At 40.9% G+C, this 17981-nt stretch overlaps 1 protein-coding gene across 2 annotated transcripts in view; it reads right to left on the reverse strand.

Annotated features, from left to right (window-relative positions):
• Positions 1-5472: 5472 nt before the first annotated feature.
• Positions 5473-17981, reverse strand: part of ptk2bb (protein tyrosine kinase 2 beta, b) — a 43963-nt gene continuing 31454 nt past the window's right edge. For both annotated transcript variants that reach the window (XM_060917670.1, XM_060917669.1), the window contains exons 20-31: positions 15218-15307; positions 13357-13561; positions 13043-13178; positions 12877-12936; positions 12652-12774; positions 12341-12490; positions 10128-10163; positions 8502-8529; positions 8319-8365; positions 7935-8069; positions 7702-7782; positions 5473-7441 (exon numbers count right to left, since the gene is read on the reverse strand). In XM_060917670.1, the coding sequence (XP_060773653.1) occupies positions 7202-7441; positions 7702-7782; positions 7935-8069; positions 8319-8365; positions 8502-8529; positions 10128-10163; positions 12341-12490; positions 12652-12774; positions 12877-12936; positions 13043-13178; positions 13357-13561; positions 15218-15307 (1331 nt within the window). In that variant the 3' untranslated portion in view covers positions 5473-7201. The remainder of the gene's footprint in view (positions 7442-7701; positions 7783-7934; positions 8070-8318; positions 8366-8501; positions 8530-10127; positions 10164-12340; positions 12491-12651; positions 12775-12876; positions 12937-13042; positions 13179-13356; positions 13562-15217; positions 15308-17981) is intronic.

Here is a 17981-nt window from a genome sequence, read left to right on the forward strand (position 1 = left end):
ACACAGGGTTATTACAGTACACAAGCAAGCATGGTCATGTTGGAACTGGGAAGTTTCTGATCTCCAGTTTAACCAATTTATATTCCCACATGGAAAGCTGAAGTTGGGAACCCGTGTACTCATTTCAACATGTTTGTGTGCAGAGTGCCAGACACAGTAACATGTTTTAAGCATTTTTAAAAAAGTAGATTTTCTATCTTTTATTTGTGCATGTTTTTAACATCACAGGACAGTTGGCTAATTTAATAGTTATGTTCTTTCGATCAATATATTATTTTTTTTAATCAAATTTTGGTGAACTCTCTCATACGTTCTACACTTTAGTTTTAAAATAAGTTAAGTACTAATCAAGCAACTCTTTGAAACTATTATTAGGAAAAAAATTGAAAGCTTTTAAAACAAATATTATTTTCACACAAACCAAACAAGTGCTAGCTTACTGAGTATTTTTTTATGAACTTAAACATGTGAAGCTGTGTGAACATAATGAGGTGAGGAGTTGAAAATTCCCAGTTGCCATGAAAGCAGCACGAGTTACTTAATAATGAGCCGATTACTGTAATCATGAGGAAAAACAATAATTAACAATTATTTGCTGAAGGTGAAGTCAATATTGGTGAATAATAACCAAGACGAAGTTAAGGTTATATTATTCACTGATATTCAGAGCCTGAGGCAGATAATTGTTTTAGTATGAATGCACAGGTGATTATTTAAAAAACTGTAGAAAAAATTATTTATTTCAAACTTCAAAAGTGGCATGCAAATGTAACGCAGGCAGACTTGTGTCACTTATCTCAAGTCAAGTCTATTTGTATAGCGCTTTTAACAATAAGCATTGTCGCAAAGCAGCTTTACAGAATTTGAATGACTTAAAACATGAGCTAATTTTATCCCTAATCTATCCCCAATGAGCAAGCCTGTATCGAGTCACATAAAATAGATTGTTTTGAAATAGATAAAATAAATCACAATTCCACCTTATCTTTTAACAGTTTTAGACCAAACTTCGGGTGACATGGTGGTACAGTGGTTAGCATTGTTGCCTCACAGCAAGAAGGTTCTGGGTTTGAACCCAGTAGCTGATGGGGGCCTTTCTGTGTGGGGTTTGCATGTTGTCTGCATGGGTTCCTTTTGGGTGCTCTAGTTTCCCCCACAGTCCAAAGGCATGCAGGTTAGGCTAATTGGCTACTCTAAATCACCCATAGGGGTGTGTGCGTGTGGAAAAGAACTGGCCATTCTATTGCTGCAATTCTGGCCAGGCCAAGCCAACATGGTTTGCCTCAAGCCTGGATTGGATATGATGAGAGCAAACTTTGTAGCATCTTCAGTGCTTTTAAGAACAGCATTTTCTTTCATAATTTGTAATTCTTCCTCACGTACAGTGACAAAGCAATTGACTGCCATTTTGCCAAGTCACTTGATGTGATTATTGAGAAATAGTCTGAATTTCGACAAATCAGTGCGTGCAATTTTCTATAATCACCTTGTAGGTACATTCAGTCCGTCTCTTTAAGAAACTACATTTCCCATCAGCCAACTTCCGCGTTGACCTGCGTCACGCGGAGGCGGGATCACCAACGTCACATCCTTTATGAAAGCATAAGAAACCCAGGAACTCCTAGCTCCTTCTCTTTTGGCGCCGTGATTTCAACACGGACACAGGGAGGAATCGCTCGCTCCGCGAGCAAACCCAAAAAGACGTCTTTTCTTTCTTGCAAGAATCAGAGTTTCGCGCTTTTCTTTGTTTACCTTTGGTCACGGTAGACTCTAAGATCGCGCGATTTTAAATTCAGCTTGAGTTTACAACCGGTTTTTCATTTATTCATTATCAGTACGTACGGACTGCAGCCCAACAGTTCAATTAAAAATTAGGAGCGACGGAATTCCTCCTAATTAAACAGCTGTGCACATTATTCTGATCAGAGACTCTCTTCTCATCACGAGCGACCACGCGTCGAACCAAGGGATCCTCTGCTCCACGGAATCGATTCACGGAGGCCTCCACAATGGTGAAACTCCAAAGTCTCGGAACATCTCTTCATAATCTTGCTAGAGGCAAGATACTGAGTAAGACTTGGCATTTGGGCAAAACCTAGTCTTAGGAATTAGCTTTTATTGAAGTAGTGTGAATTTAAACTCACGTTTAATTGTTACACTATAGACACTCAGCGTGTTGAATTGATTTATTTGTTTTAATCTCTCAATTGTTTAATAGATAGGCTGTGCATGCTTCTCTTTATTCCGTACTAACATACTTAATTTCCTTATACATCTTGACCGCATCAAGATTTCAGTGGATTCAGTATTATGAGCTAGTGGGTTAACTTCCGGCTAGTCCTTTGTTACTTAGAAACACGTGGTCACAGGCCTCAACAGGCCTCACAAACACCTTAGCTAAACACACGGCTAATTCTTTTGTTCCATTGACCTCCAGGGCTAATTGTATTGTCTCAAGGGATCACAAGGCCTCCACCACGTGGAGTTAGCTACACAGAGCTAATCTTTTGTCTCCAACACGTGGCGGTCCTCCCCCCCCACTCACATACACACATTTTGTTTTAACTCCACGAGGTAGGGTCCTTGGGCCTTAGCTAACCACACGGCTAATTCTTTTGTCCACTTAGCAACACAAAGCTAATCTAGGCCTCACCATGTGCTCAAACACACCTCAGTTATGCCGCTTTTCCACTACAAACGCGGCTGAGTCGGGCTGAGCTGTGCCGTGCTGAGTTGGGCTGAGCGGGGCTGTTGGAGTTGCATTTCGACTACAACTGCGCTGAACCGTGCTGGCTGGAAGTGGGTGGACACATTGGGTGGAGTTAGCGAAAGTGGGTGGACGTCACATGATGTCGTTAAGCAGCGCAAACAGTGACATCAGTGATCTTTTAAGCGGTAGTCTCACGACCCGAATAGTAAACAATAAACATGGAGGACATGGAGTCGTTAGTGTTGCTGGTCTTGGTTCTGTGGCTTGTTGTCACTGACAACGCCAACAGATACTGGCAAGAGCGTATAGATGAGGCGAGGTGCATAAGGCTTCAGAAATTCTCGTAATTCATAATTCTTCTTCTTCCGGGTTTACGGTGTTTACAGATCCCAGCGTGCTCGCGGGGCATGTGTGGGCATGTGAGGACACTCCTCACCAATCAGTGCACAGGGGAGTGTCTGCTCACGCCCCCAGCCTCACTCGGCTCGGTTTGGCTCGCTTCAGCCCCACTCCAAAACGGTGCGAGTTTTAGGGGCTAAGCAGGGCTGAAGCGAGCTGAGTCGTGCTGTTCTTTGGTAGTCGAAACGCGAGCCGTGTCGGGCTGAAGTGAGCTGAAGCGAGCTGAAGTGAGCTGAAAAAGGGTAGTGGAAAAGGGCCATTAGTATCCCATGCTAGCTTCTTTCTTTTGCTAGGCCATAGGCCTAGCCACGTGGTCAACTCCTCCCCCACAAACACACATGGAGTTAGCTACCAGAGCTAATCCTTTTGTTCTACTAATGCCGCTTTTCCACTACAAACGCGGCTGAGTCGGGCTGAGCCGTGCCGTGCTGAGTCGAGCTGAGTGAGGCTATTGGAGTTGCATTTCGACTACAACCACGCTGAACCGTGCTGGCTGGAAGTGGGTGGACACATTGGGTGGAGTTAGCGAAAGTGGGTGGACGTCACGTGATGTCGTTAAGGAGCGCAAACAGTGACATCAGTGAGCTTTTAAGCGGTAGTCTCACGACCCGAATAGTAAACAATAAACATGGAGGACATGGAGTCGTTAGTGTTGCTGGTCTTGGTTCTGTGGCTTGTTGTCACCGACAACGCCAACAGATACTGGCAAGAGCGTATAGATGAGGCGAGGCGCATAAGGCTTCAGAAATTCTCGTAATTCGTAATTCTTCTTCTTCCGGGTTTACGGTGTTTACAGATCCCAGCGTGCTCGCGGGGCGTGTGTGGGCATGTGAGGACACTCCTCCTCACCAATCAGCACACAGGGGAGTGTCTGCTCACGCCCCCAGCCTCACTCGGCTCGCTTTGGCTCGCTTCAGCCCCACTCCAAAACGGTGCGAGTTTTAGGGGCTAAGCAGGGCTGAAGCGAGCTGAGTCGTGCTGTTTTTTGGTAGTCGAAACGCGAGCCATGTCGGGCTGAAGTGAGCTGAAGTGAGCTGAAAAAGGGTAGTGGAAAAGGGCCATTAGATAACATTCCTTTGTCTTAGCTAGCAACCAAGCTAGGCCTCACCAGGCCTGACACACACAAACACATCTTAATTAGCACACAAAGCTAATCTTTTGTTTTCACCACAACACACCCACACTCACTCACACACACACTCAAGTATATCTCACTGTTTGTATATATTTCAACTGCCATTATTCATTTTTATCTTTGGTATAATAAATTCATTTATTATTGAAACTGTGTGTTTATTTGTGTTCCAATATCTCTGAAGTCCACAATCTCCAAAGAATTCTAAAAGGTGCATATGATTTATGTAATATGGTAAGTGATCATAATTTGGAATATACCATAATTTAGCTGTTTGGTAATTTATTATTAAGCACCAAAATTAATGGTATTAATTAATGAGATTGATTCCATGAGTGATTTAATGATATGAGACTGATTCAATGAAAATGATTCACTGAAAATGATTCAAATGAGACTGATTCAAATTTTAATTATTAACCTTCAGATTTAATGAGATTGATCACTCAATTACCCAAATGCACCTACAACCTGCATATTTAAACTAAACTGAAATATGCACCCAGATCCCTCACTGACCAGGCTTCGAATTGTCTGATATTGCAAAAAGCAGTTTGCCCAAGATGTAATAACAAATCAGTAAGGATTGCATGTAGACACTAATAGTGACACTGATATCCAATTTTCTTGGGGCTGAATAGGCTTTTTCAGAGGTGTGGAAAAATCCTGTAGACCAAGAATTTGTAAACTACATATCAAGCAACACACACACAGACCTAAAAAAAAAAAGCAAAAAAAAGCATACTGCATGAATACAAATATGAACATGACAGGAAAGGATTGGCTTTTGGCCGTGCACCTCAATATTCAAGTGCAAGAAGATACAGTAGCCATGGTGCTGCCACAATCGGTTCTGCTAGTTTTAGCCTGTCACAGTGTGAAAAGGAGCTACTCAGCTGAACGCACAAGGTTTTTGGCAGACAGGTTCGTCTGTTGTCTGAAGAAAAAAAAAAAAAAGGATGTTGTGGTCAATTAAGATATTAAAATCCAGTATGTCTTTGATACATAGTAAGCAGAAATATATTTGCTGTATATATAGAAGCCTTTCTGATAGATTACTACACTCACCATATAGGCAGATGTTCTTTTTTTTTAAACTTTCTTTTGTACAAGGAATAAACTGACAGTCTAGCATAAAGTTCACCTTACAAAACCAAACGAGTTCACAGATGTGATACAAGGCACACTGTTTAAACCTAAAAGCTCTTCTTCAGAAACATTATTGAAATTGAAATCACGTAATATGTTTATTTTTTACAGTTTGAATCCATAGATCGGATTGGAGACATTCATCTTATTTACAGGTGAATTATGCTCTTTGTGTCCTGTGTTCATGAAATCTGACAAACTATTTTTCATTAATTGCTACTAATCATAGTACCTAACAAACTCAGACCCTGAAATGTCATATTTAACAGTTATTCCACGAAATTGAATTGTAAATGAGCAGACAGCCGACGAGGCGCTGCTATAAGCCATGTGTGACAAGATTGAGTGGAATAACTTTTATTCTATCCACATTCACTGGATTTTGAGAAACAGCATTTTTATTGTTTTGCAAATTCGATAAATAAAAACTTTATACAAAATGTCTGACAAAATTATTTCCAATTAGAATGTAAACAAACCGGCGAAATGACCATAGCAATTTGTGAAAAATGCGATGATAATAATAAAAATTCTTGAAAAATGAGGGGAAAAAAAGATTCATTCTTACCATCAAATACTTTTTTCCATATTTTGTTGCTTTTTTTTGTATTTTTGGGGGTTTTGTTTTCGAGTCGAGTTTTTATTTCGTCCTCGGTTGGTTCAGCAATACATTCTGCCATTTTGTTTTCCTCTACTCATGGTATATGAGCTGATAGCCTAGTAGTAGAGTAGCCAATCAGAGCACACAATTGCTCATATCCAGTGAATGTGGATAGAATAATTATAATTATTTTAAAACGTTAACAGTAGTAATATAGTTCCCACAGGCACAGCTTTCCAAGGCCATTCAGTGCCCAAAAAAAAAAGCCAAAAAATGCTAGTGCCATAGAAGATAAAGTCATCATTTTGAGACCATATATTTCATGGCATTTTTATTAGCTCACAGTTTGTTGTGAAAATATGGAAAGACTTGTGAATACAACACTGAGAGATCATTTATGAAACCTGATACAATTTGATCTAACTCTCACTTCTAAATATATGTCACGTATCCTTGAACCGAGTTGAAAAAGAATATGAAAGTAGATACTTTCTTTTGCTGTGTATACATTATTTGGGTACATATTTCTGCAATCAGTGAAGAAATGTCATGATCACTGAATGTCTTTAAATGTTTTACACCAATACTATTATTATTGCTATAATACAGCAACACACTAACACTGCATTTAAAGGTACGTATTTGATTTTATCAGCCTCTGGCAGCTCAATAAAGGAAGATGAAACAAATATATTACTTCACTGTAGAGAAACAACGTGCTCTCCAGGATATAAATGAAATCTAGTCTGAAATTTCTCAAGAACTTTTTTCCTCCTCGCTCTAAAATATGCCACCTAGCTCATGTATAACAAAGATTATATTTCTTGGAGCTAGAATTTGTAGCAGAATGACTTTAGTAGTTTCCTGACTAAAATTAATTTGAAGTGACAGGATAAGCTATAATCAGTCTTTTATTTCAGGTGCAATCAGTACTCAGGAAACTGTAGCTGAAAAGGAGCACTAAACTTTATAACCACTGTTCTGGACCTAGAGAATGTAGTGTACTGTACATTTAAAATCCATTTGAGGTACATAATCAGAACTTAAAAGACCTTTGTTGTACCTCCTAGTGTATAGTTACATTGTTTGTACCTTTGAGATTAAACATGTCCCAGTACAATACCTTTTTTGACAGCAGAGAAAATGGATTGAATCAGATTGTTCGTGAGACCAAATTGCACAAAGCTCTTCTTTTCTCCATCTCTTTCTAGTCTGTATCAGGGGAGACTGCATCCTCAGGTTTGGGCTTGGCCAAGTTGGCACGCACCCGCGCCTGGTCCACTGCATCCAGCAGGTTTTTGGCATCCATGGCCAGCGTGTGAGCTGCTGCCAGCATCTGCTTCTTGCACTCCTCCTTCAGAGAGGTGATGGCATTTTGTTGGGCCAGCCGCATCTTACCGATCAGCTCCGCCATGTCCTTATTCAGCAGCTTCTGCGTGCCTTCAATCTAGGAGCACAGAGAGGCACAGGATGAACCAAACGATAATGAATGGACACTTTCCTAATCGCTTTCTTATCACCTAGACTCCACTTTCCTTCTGTAACTGGAAAACATTTAGCTTTCAGTGTAGTTTTACAGTATAGAGAGAATAAAGTGTGGAGGAAGAAAAAGCTTAGGATATTAAACTAGGAAAAGTCCTCTAACTCGATTTTTAACATAAGCCTTCAAGGCAATTCTGTGAAATTGCAGCTGATTTAAGAAGTTACCTCTGTCCTTATAGCTCCTTGTAAAGATGGAAGAATGTCATCAACACTGGAAATTAAATCCCTCAAAGTCATTCCAACAGACTGTTGAAAGAATAACATGTATATGAAAACAATATAAAATGATCATAATACAAAAACACGACACTTGGATAAATATCATCTGTCTTTTCTCAAAATGGTGCCTTATAGCAATTTTCCACATCTGAAAATAGTTTTAAACCCTCGAGCGTTACCTTGACTAAGGATATGTACTCAGTGGATGGTAGTGTGTTCACAACATTTTTCAGCTGCACTACCACTTTAACCAGATCCATGACATACTGGTACACCTTGTCCTCAGAGCGATCTAGCTCTGCTGTAGGGGTTGGCTGACAGAGAGAGAAGGCAATGATTCACAACAGCACATTGAAAAGGCTGATCACTCATCCAAAATATTATAATCCTCAAGTGGCTCTGACTGAACTCTACCTGAACTTGCAGTGCAGATTCATTTGAAAGATCATATAGATTATATCTTCTGAATGGCCATGGAAAGTGTGTGTGTGTGTGTGTGTGTGTGTGTGTGTGTGTGTGTGTGTGTGTGTGTGTGTGTGTAGATGTGTGCAGTATGCCATTACCTGCACTGAAATTCTTGGGGGCTTTTCAGGAGCATTTTGAAGTGCATCTATAATGTCAGTTTAAGGAGAAATGTTAAGCAAGTCAAACACGGGCTCATGAACATAATGTGCATTTTAATACTTTGGACAAGTCAGACCGTAAAACAGTCCTATATATTAATTTGGACTGAAATTAGGGCTTACCATTATTAGGCGTCTCAGGGTCTGGTTCCTAACAGTGAACAGAAAATAAGTTAAGAAAAAAAAGGGGGGGAGGGGTGCCTAATATCACCTCAATAATGTCCCACGTGTCATGTGTATCTGAACACATACGTTCTGAATACATGAAGTATTAATACGTCAAATGCAATATACACCCACTGGCCACTTTATTAGGAACACCCATACACCTGCTGTTTGATGCAGTGATCTAATAAGCCAATCCCTTGACAGCAGCACCATGTATAAAATCATGCAGATACAAATCAAGAGCTTCAGTTAATGTTCACTTCAAACATCAGAATGGGAAAAATTGTGATCTATGTGATGTTCACTCTGGCATGGGTGTTGGAGCCAGATGGACTGGTTTGAGTATTTCAGAAACTGCTGATCTGTTGGGGTTTTCACACCAGAGTTTACACAGAATGGTATGAAAAACATCGGGCGAGTGACAGTTTTGTGGGTGGAAACGCCTTGTTGATGAGAGAGATCAGAGGAAAATGGCCAGGAAGGATATAGCAACTCTTATAATCACTCTTTACAACTGTCATGAGCAGAAAAGCATCTAAACATCCGAAGAGTTCCTATTAAAGTGGCCGGTGACTGTATAATTAAATATATAATTATATATGAAATTTATGTAGTCAAGTCCCTCTCACACCAGAATCTGGTCTTCCCAGGCAGTCTCCTGTCCCAGTACTAACCAACTCTTTAGGCGTATGGGTGTGACACTGATCTCCGTTTTGATAGCCTTCGGCCTCTCGCCTATACAGCTAGGGTTACAGTGGGGGGCTAGTCCTCTGGTAACCGTGAGAGTTTGACTCCCCACTTGCATCTGTAATGCAGCATGCCTTGCTAGACGGTAGTAGGTACCATTTTTATGATGGTATGACCCGACTGCGAGTAGAACTCGTGATCTCCTGGTCGAGAGGCGGACACGCTAACCACTAGGCCAACTTGCGGTCATGTGAGATTTATATACTGTACATTTAAATTATGGATAATGACAGATGGAAATCTATTTCAACAGCATTAACATTCCTCCAAACTCCCTAATATGTTGCATCACAGAATGATCTAGTCCAGGCATTGTTGGCTGGTAGACCATGTTCCAGACACAGACCCAGCAAAGCTTTTCAGTGTACTGAATGAAGTACTTGAAAAAATACTGAAGCATAACCAATAAATGTATGGAAAAAATGTCCATAGTTCAGTTTTCTGAATATGAACCAGCAGGATTTTATAACACATCCCATGATACTTCAATCACATGCATTTATCGATGCAAATATCTAACGTTTAACAAAAACTAAAACCTTTTAAAAGGTTTCATTTTCAATGATTAATTTTGTCAAACATTTTCTTTTGCTCATTGTTTTACAGCAGCTTAGACGTCTTCTAAATTTGCAGCATAAAATATTTTATACTGGATATCTTCAACCATAGTGAATTTGAAAAAAGCAGTGCAACTAAAAAACAAACAAACAAACAAAAAAAACCACAAGAGACATACAATCAGGAATGGCACTGAAGTATTCTACACTGATCTTCATATTCAGGAAATGCATACTGCCATATAATAAAAATGGATATAGACTCAAAACCACCTACCACCTCAACACCTGTGCCCTCGTTTATTTTAGGGTCCTTAAAAAGAGTAAGAGATGAAAATCAGTCTCAGTGCATGTATCAGACATACCTAAGATAAACAGTGGTAACATAAAATAAGGTATTGTATATGTGGTCTGTTTCACAATCAGGTTATATTTTTCAGGTCCACAATAGTCCAAAACTCAAACCTCAGATTTTTGTTACTCTGCTGCCAAAAAATGACCTTTCGAGATAGAAATTAACTGCACAGAGTTTCAGAGCTACAGGATGTATACTGTGCATGTTACTTGTGGTAAGAAGACAGTATATAGTGTATTTAAATTGACCCACTTTATTATAGTCCACAAGAGTAAGGTAAGGGCTAGTCTGGCTAACGCGACTTCAAAGCTCTGCAAGCATTTGGTCTGGCAAAGCTATTAAGCCCAACCGTTTCCCAAAGCGCGTGGTTGACCCGCCTCCTTGAAATGCCTCAGTTTGCTACTGGTCGAAGCCAGAAAAGGCTGTGATGAAGCTTAAACCAATCACATCACTCTTTCCTCTGACGTATGTGACGCGACGGAACCTGCTTGAGTAACAGGAAGAAGATAAATACCTTCAGGGCTGCTCTTTGCTCCGTTTTCAATGAGAACTTCCCGTTGAATGCTTTCAATACAGCATCTACCGCTGTGTCAAAGGCTTGCCGCTGCTCCATGTTCGTGATGTTTCTAGTGAATGAAGCGCTTCTGGCATAGATTCTGTAAACAATCTATGGCTCCCGGTTGCAGTTCTACTACGTCAGTGCCTTGAACACGCCTCTACCCAGGGCCGTTGGAGATGCTCAAAGTTGATTGGCTCCCGATTTTTCGGGAGCTTGGAAAAGCTGTAGATAGCTTGCCTTGCCAGACTAAGTTCGCAACAGGTCCTCGTGTTGCGTCACACTTAGGATGGGCGGGCCCAGGCTAGGTAAGGGCGGCACGGTGGTGTAGTGGTTAGCGCTGTCGCCTCATAGCAAGAAGGTCCGGGTTCGAGCCCCGTGGCTGGCGAGGGCCTTTCTGTGCGGAGTTTGCATGTTCTCCCCGTGTCTGCGTTGGTTTCCTCCGGGTGCTCCGGTTTCCCCCACAGTCCAAAGACATGCAGGTTAGGTTAACTGGTGACTCTAAATTGACTGTAGGTGTGAATGTGAGTGTGAATGGTTGTGTGTCTATGTGTCAGCCCTGTGATGACCTGGCGACTTGTCCAGGGTGTACCCCACCTTTCGCCCGTAGTCAGCTGGGATAGGCTCCAGCTTGCCTGCGACCCTGTAGAACAGGATAAAGTGGCTAGAGATAATGAGATGAGATGAGAAGAGTAAGCAATACAAAGTGAAAAAACTGTTGAAATATATGTGATTTTAAGGACAAATTTTCAACTACTGTGCAGCACTGTTTGCACACGGTGGTAACTGTAATAACTGAATGGTGATGATCCTTGTGATTTTCCAGAGAGGACATTTTTTTTTAACGGACTCATATTTCAACCATGTGTGAAGGTCTGCTGCAAATGTGTCTCACATCTGTTTCAAGTCCTGTTTTTTACTGTGCAACAACAGAGTATTCTGCTTCAAAAGAGACAAATATTTTCTTTAAAAAATAATTTACAACCTCATCATATGAGGAGTGTTTTCCGGAGAGGACATTTTTGATGGACAAAGGATCCTGTCGGAGGCACTTCATTTACGAAAAAAAAAAGAAGTGGTGTGTCCCTGTAAAATAATGTATAAGAAATTCCAGCATCCATCCATTACCAGTTCTAAAGGGTCGCAGGCAAGTGGAGCCTATCCCAGCTGACTATGTGTGAGAGGCGGGGTACACCCTGGACAAGTCGCCAGGTTATCGCAGGGCTGACACATAAAGACAAACAACCATTCACACCTACGGTCAACTTAGAGCCACCAATTAACCTAACCTGCATGTCTTTGGGGGAAACCAGAGCACCCGGAGGAAACCCATGCAGACACGGGGAGAACATGCAAACGCCACACAGAAAGGCCCTAGCTGGCCGCTGGGCTTGAACCCAGGACCTTCTTGCTGTGAGGCGACAGTGCTAACCACGACACCACTAACCACGACACCAGAAACTCCAGCGCACATATAGGACCGAGTTGCAGGAGTTAGTTGGTGTTATTCAAAAAGACAACCATGATTGTGAAACAGCCCATGTATTGTATGTTAAAGACAAAGTATCTTCATTCATACCAGAAGCTTCTCCTCTTTCTCCAGCCACTGTTTGTCCTCCACCATCTCATCCTTCTGTCTCTTCATGGTGTTCTGCATCCGGTCCTTTTCTAAGTGCCACAGGCGCTGCGCGTCCTCCATGGTGGATGGCCCTACACTGAACTCCCCCTCCTATGCCATGCACATAGAATAGAGGAACGTGCATTTCAAAGTCATTTAAAAGGACACACAATCAGTTAAAATGAAGACCTTACAGGCATATTTATACTATACTGACACACAAACAGACTGTAAATGTCAATAAAATGTTATAAGCTGAAAGGCAGGCTTACTCCCAGGCTGAGGCGGCGGGGAGGCATGCTGGGAATGGTCAGTTTGTTTGTGGAGTCTACAGGAGACTGATATTCACATGGGCTAACTAGATCTGGAGAACTGGCACACAACGCCTCGTTTAGCTGTATAAGAAAATGCAGTGCATTGGAAGGAAGCACACACAAGGACTGTTGAAAGTCTAAACACAAATTAATTAAGATTGTGCATATGAATGCCCACAATACCTGAATGTGCAGACCGATGCTGAGGGTATTCCCAAAACGACCAGGGTTCAGTCTTGAGGGCTGCATATACATAGAGATAGACAGCTATGAAAGCAGAGAGGAATCCAAGGCTTATGTGCGGGTCAAGACACGCACTGGAGTAAATCATAAGGAGGGCCTTTTGTACCTTTGGTGGTGGTTCATGTAATGTTGTGGTATTCAGCATGGAGGTAATGCTAAACTTGGGCTCTAGAAACCTGGTGGCTCTCTGTCGGTCTCTCTCCTTCTCTGTTTCCAGGTCCTTCTCCATATTGTGCACATCACTGGACCATTCAAAAAGCTTGGGTTAACATTTTACTGCCAACACAAATACACTGGTTCAGAATTAAAAAAAAAAAAGAAAATAATTAACTTGTACAGCTACATTTTAAAGGAACAATTCCTGAGGCTATTAGAGAGACAGAGAGAGAGAGAGAGAGAGAGAGAGAGAGAATAGCTTACTTGATCTTGCAGACAAGTTCGGTGAAGCTGGGCCTCTCATTGGGGTCATAGCTCCAGCAGCGGGTCATGAGTGAGTACAGGGCAGGAGGGCACAGCTCTGGCTTAGGCAGCCTGATGCCCATCTCCAGCTGATTAATCACTTCACGGTTCTCCAGCCAGAAGAAAGGCTGCTGTCCACGACTCAATATCTCCCACATGCAAACAGCTGGATATAAGTGTCACAAAAGCAGCGAATATGATTGATTTTTCTCTGAGCAAGCTGAAAGTTCCAAAATCCACACTAAAAGAACACTAAACCAATCCAAGTAGTAAAAGTACTGCAAAGTATGGAATTAATGGATGAACTTAATCAGCAAAGCACCTCACTGCAGGTTCCTTTGGTCAGACCTAATTTCATGGACCTGTAGCAGCTAACCACAGAGGGATCAGCTATCTGCTGCACTCATATCTCAAAACTGATGGTGTGATTTGGAAGGGCAATTCTCCTAAATATAACTATCAATCAGAGAGACTGAACCCTGTGTCTGAAATCGCTCCCTACTCACTATATAGGGCACCATATAGTGAGGACACCATTTTGTAGTGCTGTTCGAAAAGATAGTGAGGATTATCACACCCTATACAGTGCACTCAAAGTATCCCACAATGCATCACAAAAAGTAGTGTACAACCGATGGTCACTAACCAAGCAATATATCCCATCATGCATTGCGGTTGTGCTGAAAGAAATCAAATTAAAAGTCTCAAATTTGATTTAATAAAAGCCAGTGGCAAAGAAGAAAGTATTCAGTCTTGATTTAAAAAAAAAAACTGAAAGATGCAGGTACTTTGTATTGATTAATGTGGAAAATACACTCAGTATAATATGGACTTATCACAAAAATACATGCATGTATTTATTATTTTGAAAACCCACCAGCTGGCTGATCTGGCACGTTTTAATCGTGCGACAGTAATGACGTGAATACCAGCGCGACGGACCAGTGTCCGAAAGTGTTTTTTCATTTTACCAATGATCTCACTATATAGTCCTCTATATACTAATTCCCTATATAGTGAGTAGGGAGTAGTGAATGAGTGAGTGATTTCGGACACAGGGTGAGTCCACAATTATAATGCAAAGAAGTCCTCTCAGGTCCTCTAAGGCAGGCCAGTCTAATGTTATTTAAGCCTACAAGCAGCACAATTCATTATCTCAATATATCACTGAGAATTTTCAAATTCGTTTGCTACACAGGTGAAAGGGGAATGTTGCAATTAAAACGAAGGATGTCTAGTCTATGTTTGTAACCAGAGGCACAGGTGCTGAAATGTCAACTCAATATTAAGGTTTATCAATGAATTAGCCAGTTATTTGCTTATTGCATTTGAATACTGTTTAACTCTGTATTTAATCTTTCTCAAGTTTGGAGACTGAATTTGCCACAGAACCAAAAGTCCAGGGGGTGGATCCTATAACTTTAACCCCTAACCCCACTGACTTTTTGCTCTGCAGTAAGGAGTTTGTCTGTTAGACATTTTGCTTTTCAAGATCCCTCTCATGTATCTTTGTACTGTGGATTGCCTAAATATGATTAGAGGAGCCCACATGCGTGCTTGGATAACACTGTTTTGACCGACAGTTAAAGATCAACTCGTCCTTTGTCCTTGGCCAATAAAATAATCTCCTGGCCCTGGTGGGAGATGACCTTGTTGGTAGTTGAGCTCTAGTGCAACCTTTACAGCCAGTGGTACAACTGAGACACATGTAAATAAAACTCTGTTTTTACATTTAATTCAATCTTCAATCATATATATGTAAATCCCTTAATTCATCATACTCTGTAAAAGTAAAATCTCACAATCAAATTCAACAGCTTACCAAACATCCACACATCACTGGCTGTGGTGAACCGACGAAAGTTTATGGACTCAGGAGCCATCCATTTGATTGGCAATCGAGTAACGGAGGCTGAAAAAATGGAAGAGAAAATTACAAATCACTTATTTTTGTAAAGTTGTTTAAACTTAAAATACATGGTTTTCATTTCTTACCAAATTAAATAACAGAACATTCTGTCTGTTGCCTGATACAATGAATACAGTGTCTTGCAAAAGTATTCATTCCCCTTGGTGTTTGTCCTGTTTTGTTGCATTACAAGATGGAATTAAAATGTATTTTTGGAGGGTTAGTACCATTTGATTTACACAACGTGCCTACCACTTTAAAGGTGCAAATTGTTGCTTTATTGTGACACAAACAATAATTAAAATGGGGGAAAAAAAACAGAAATCTGGAGTGTGCATAGGTATTCACCCCCTTTCATATGAAACCCTTAAATAAGACCTGGCCCAACCAATTCACTTCATAAGATCACATAATTAGTTGATTAAGAGCCACCTGTGTGCAGTCAAAGTGGCACATGATCTGTCACACGATGTCTGTATAAATCAACCTGTTCTGGAAGGACCCTGACTCTGCAACACTACTAAGCAAGCAACATGAAAACCAAGGAGCCTCCAAACAGGTCAGAGACAAAGTTGTGAAGAAGTATGGATCAGGGTTGAGTTATAAAAAAATATCCCAAACTTTGAATATCCCAGGGAGCACCATTAAATCCATTATAGCAAAATGGAAAGTATATGTCACCACTATAAACCTGACAAGACAAGGCCGTCCACCAAAACTCACAGACCAGGCAAGGAGGGCATAAATCAGAGATGCAACAAAGACACCAACGATAACACTGAAGGGGCTGCAAAGATCCACAGCAGAGATAGGAGTATCTGTCCATAGGACCACTTTAAGCCGTACACTCCACAGAGCGGGACATTACGGAAGAGTGGCCAGAAAAAAGCCATTGCTTAAGAAAACACGTTTGGAGTTTGCCCAACAGCATGTGGCAAACTCCCCAAACACATTGAAGAAGATTTTCTGGTCAAATGAGACTAACATTGATCTTTTTGGCCATCATGGGAAATGCCATGTGTGGCACAAACCCAACACCCTGAGAACACCATTCCTACAGTGAAGCATGGTGGTGGTAGCATCATGCTGTGGGGATGTTTTTGATCTGCAGGGACAGGAAAGCTGGTCAGGACTGAAGGAAAGATGAATGGCACTAAATACAGGGCAGTTCTGAAGGAAAACCTGTTTGAGTTGGCCAGAGGTTTGAGACTGGGACAAAGGTTCACATTCCATCAGGACAATGACCCTAAACATACTACTAAAGCTACACAGGAGTGGTTTAAAGGGAAACATTTAAATGTCTTGGAATGGCCTAATCAAAGCCCAGACCTCAATCGAATTGAGAATCTGTGACATAATTTGAATATTACTGTACACCAATGCAACCCATCTAACTTGATGGAGCTGGAGCAGTTTTACCTTGAAGAATGGGCAAAAATCCCAGTGGCTAGATGTGCTAAGCTAATAGAAACATATCCCAAGAGACTTGCAGCTGTAATTGCAGCAAAAGGTGGCTCTACAAAGTATTGACTTTTTTTCTTTTTTTGGGGGGGGGGATACCTATACACACTTCAGATTTCTGGTTTTTTTTTCATCTTAATTATTCTTTGTGTCACAATAAAACAACAATTTGCACTTTTAAAGTGGTAGGCATGTCGTGTAAATCAAATGGTGCTAACCCTCAAAAAATCCATTTTAATTCCAGCTTGTAATGCGATAAAACAGGACAAACACAAAGGGGGATTAATACTTTTGCAAGACACTGTATAATCTTATGCATGATGCCTACCATTCATCAAGCTACAGTGGTGCTTGATAGTTTGTGAAACCTTTAGAAGTTTCTATATTTCTGCATAAATATGACCTAAAACATGATCAGATTTTCACACAAGTCCTAAAAGTAGGTAAAGAAAATCCAGTTAAACAAATGAGACAAAAATATTATCCTTGGTCATTTATTTATTGAGGAAAATGATCCAATATTACATATCTGTGAGTGGCAAAAGTATGTGAACCTTTGATTTCAGTATCTGGCGTGACCCCCCTTGTGCAGCAATAACTGTAACTAAACGTTTCCGATAACTGTTGATCAGTCCTGCACACCGGCTTGGAGGAATTTTAGTCTATTCCTCCATACAGAACAGCTTCAGCTCTGGGATGATGGTGGGTTTCCTCACATGAACTGCTCGCTTCAGGTCCTTCCACAATATTTCGACTGGATTAAGGTCAGGACTTTGACCATTCCAAAACATTAAATTTATTATTCTTTAACCATTCTTTGATAGAACGATTTGTGTGCTTAGGGTCGTTGTCTTGCTGCATGACCCACCTTCTCTTGAGATTCAGTTCATGGACAGATGTCCTGACATTTTCCTTTAGAATTTGCTGGCATAATTCAGAATTCATTGTTCCATCAATGATGGCAAGCCGTTCTGGCCCAGATGCAGCAAAACAGGCCTAAACCATGACACTACCACCACCATGTTTCACAGATGGGATAAGGTTCTTATGCTGGAATGCAGTGTTTTCCTTTCTCCAAACATAATGTTTCTCATTTCAACCAAAAAGTTCTATTTTGGTCTCATCCATCCACAAAACATTTTTCCAATAGCGTTCTGGCTTGTCCACGTGATCTTTAGCAAACTGCAGATGTACAGCAATGTTCTTTTTGGAGAGC

Source organism: Neoarius graeffei, chromosome 3, assembly GCF_027579695.1.
Source record: "Neoarius graeffei isolate fNeoGra1 chromosome 3, fNeoGra1.pri, whole genome shotgun sequence".
In the NCBI taxonomy this organism is placed as follows: Eukaryota; Metazoa; Chordata; class Actinopteri; order Siluriformes; family Ariidae; genus Neoarius; species Neoarius graeffei.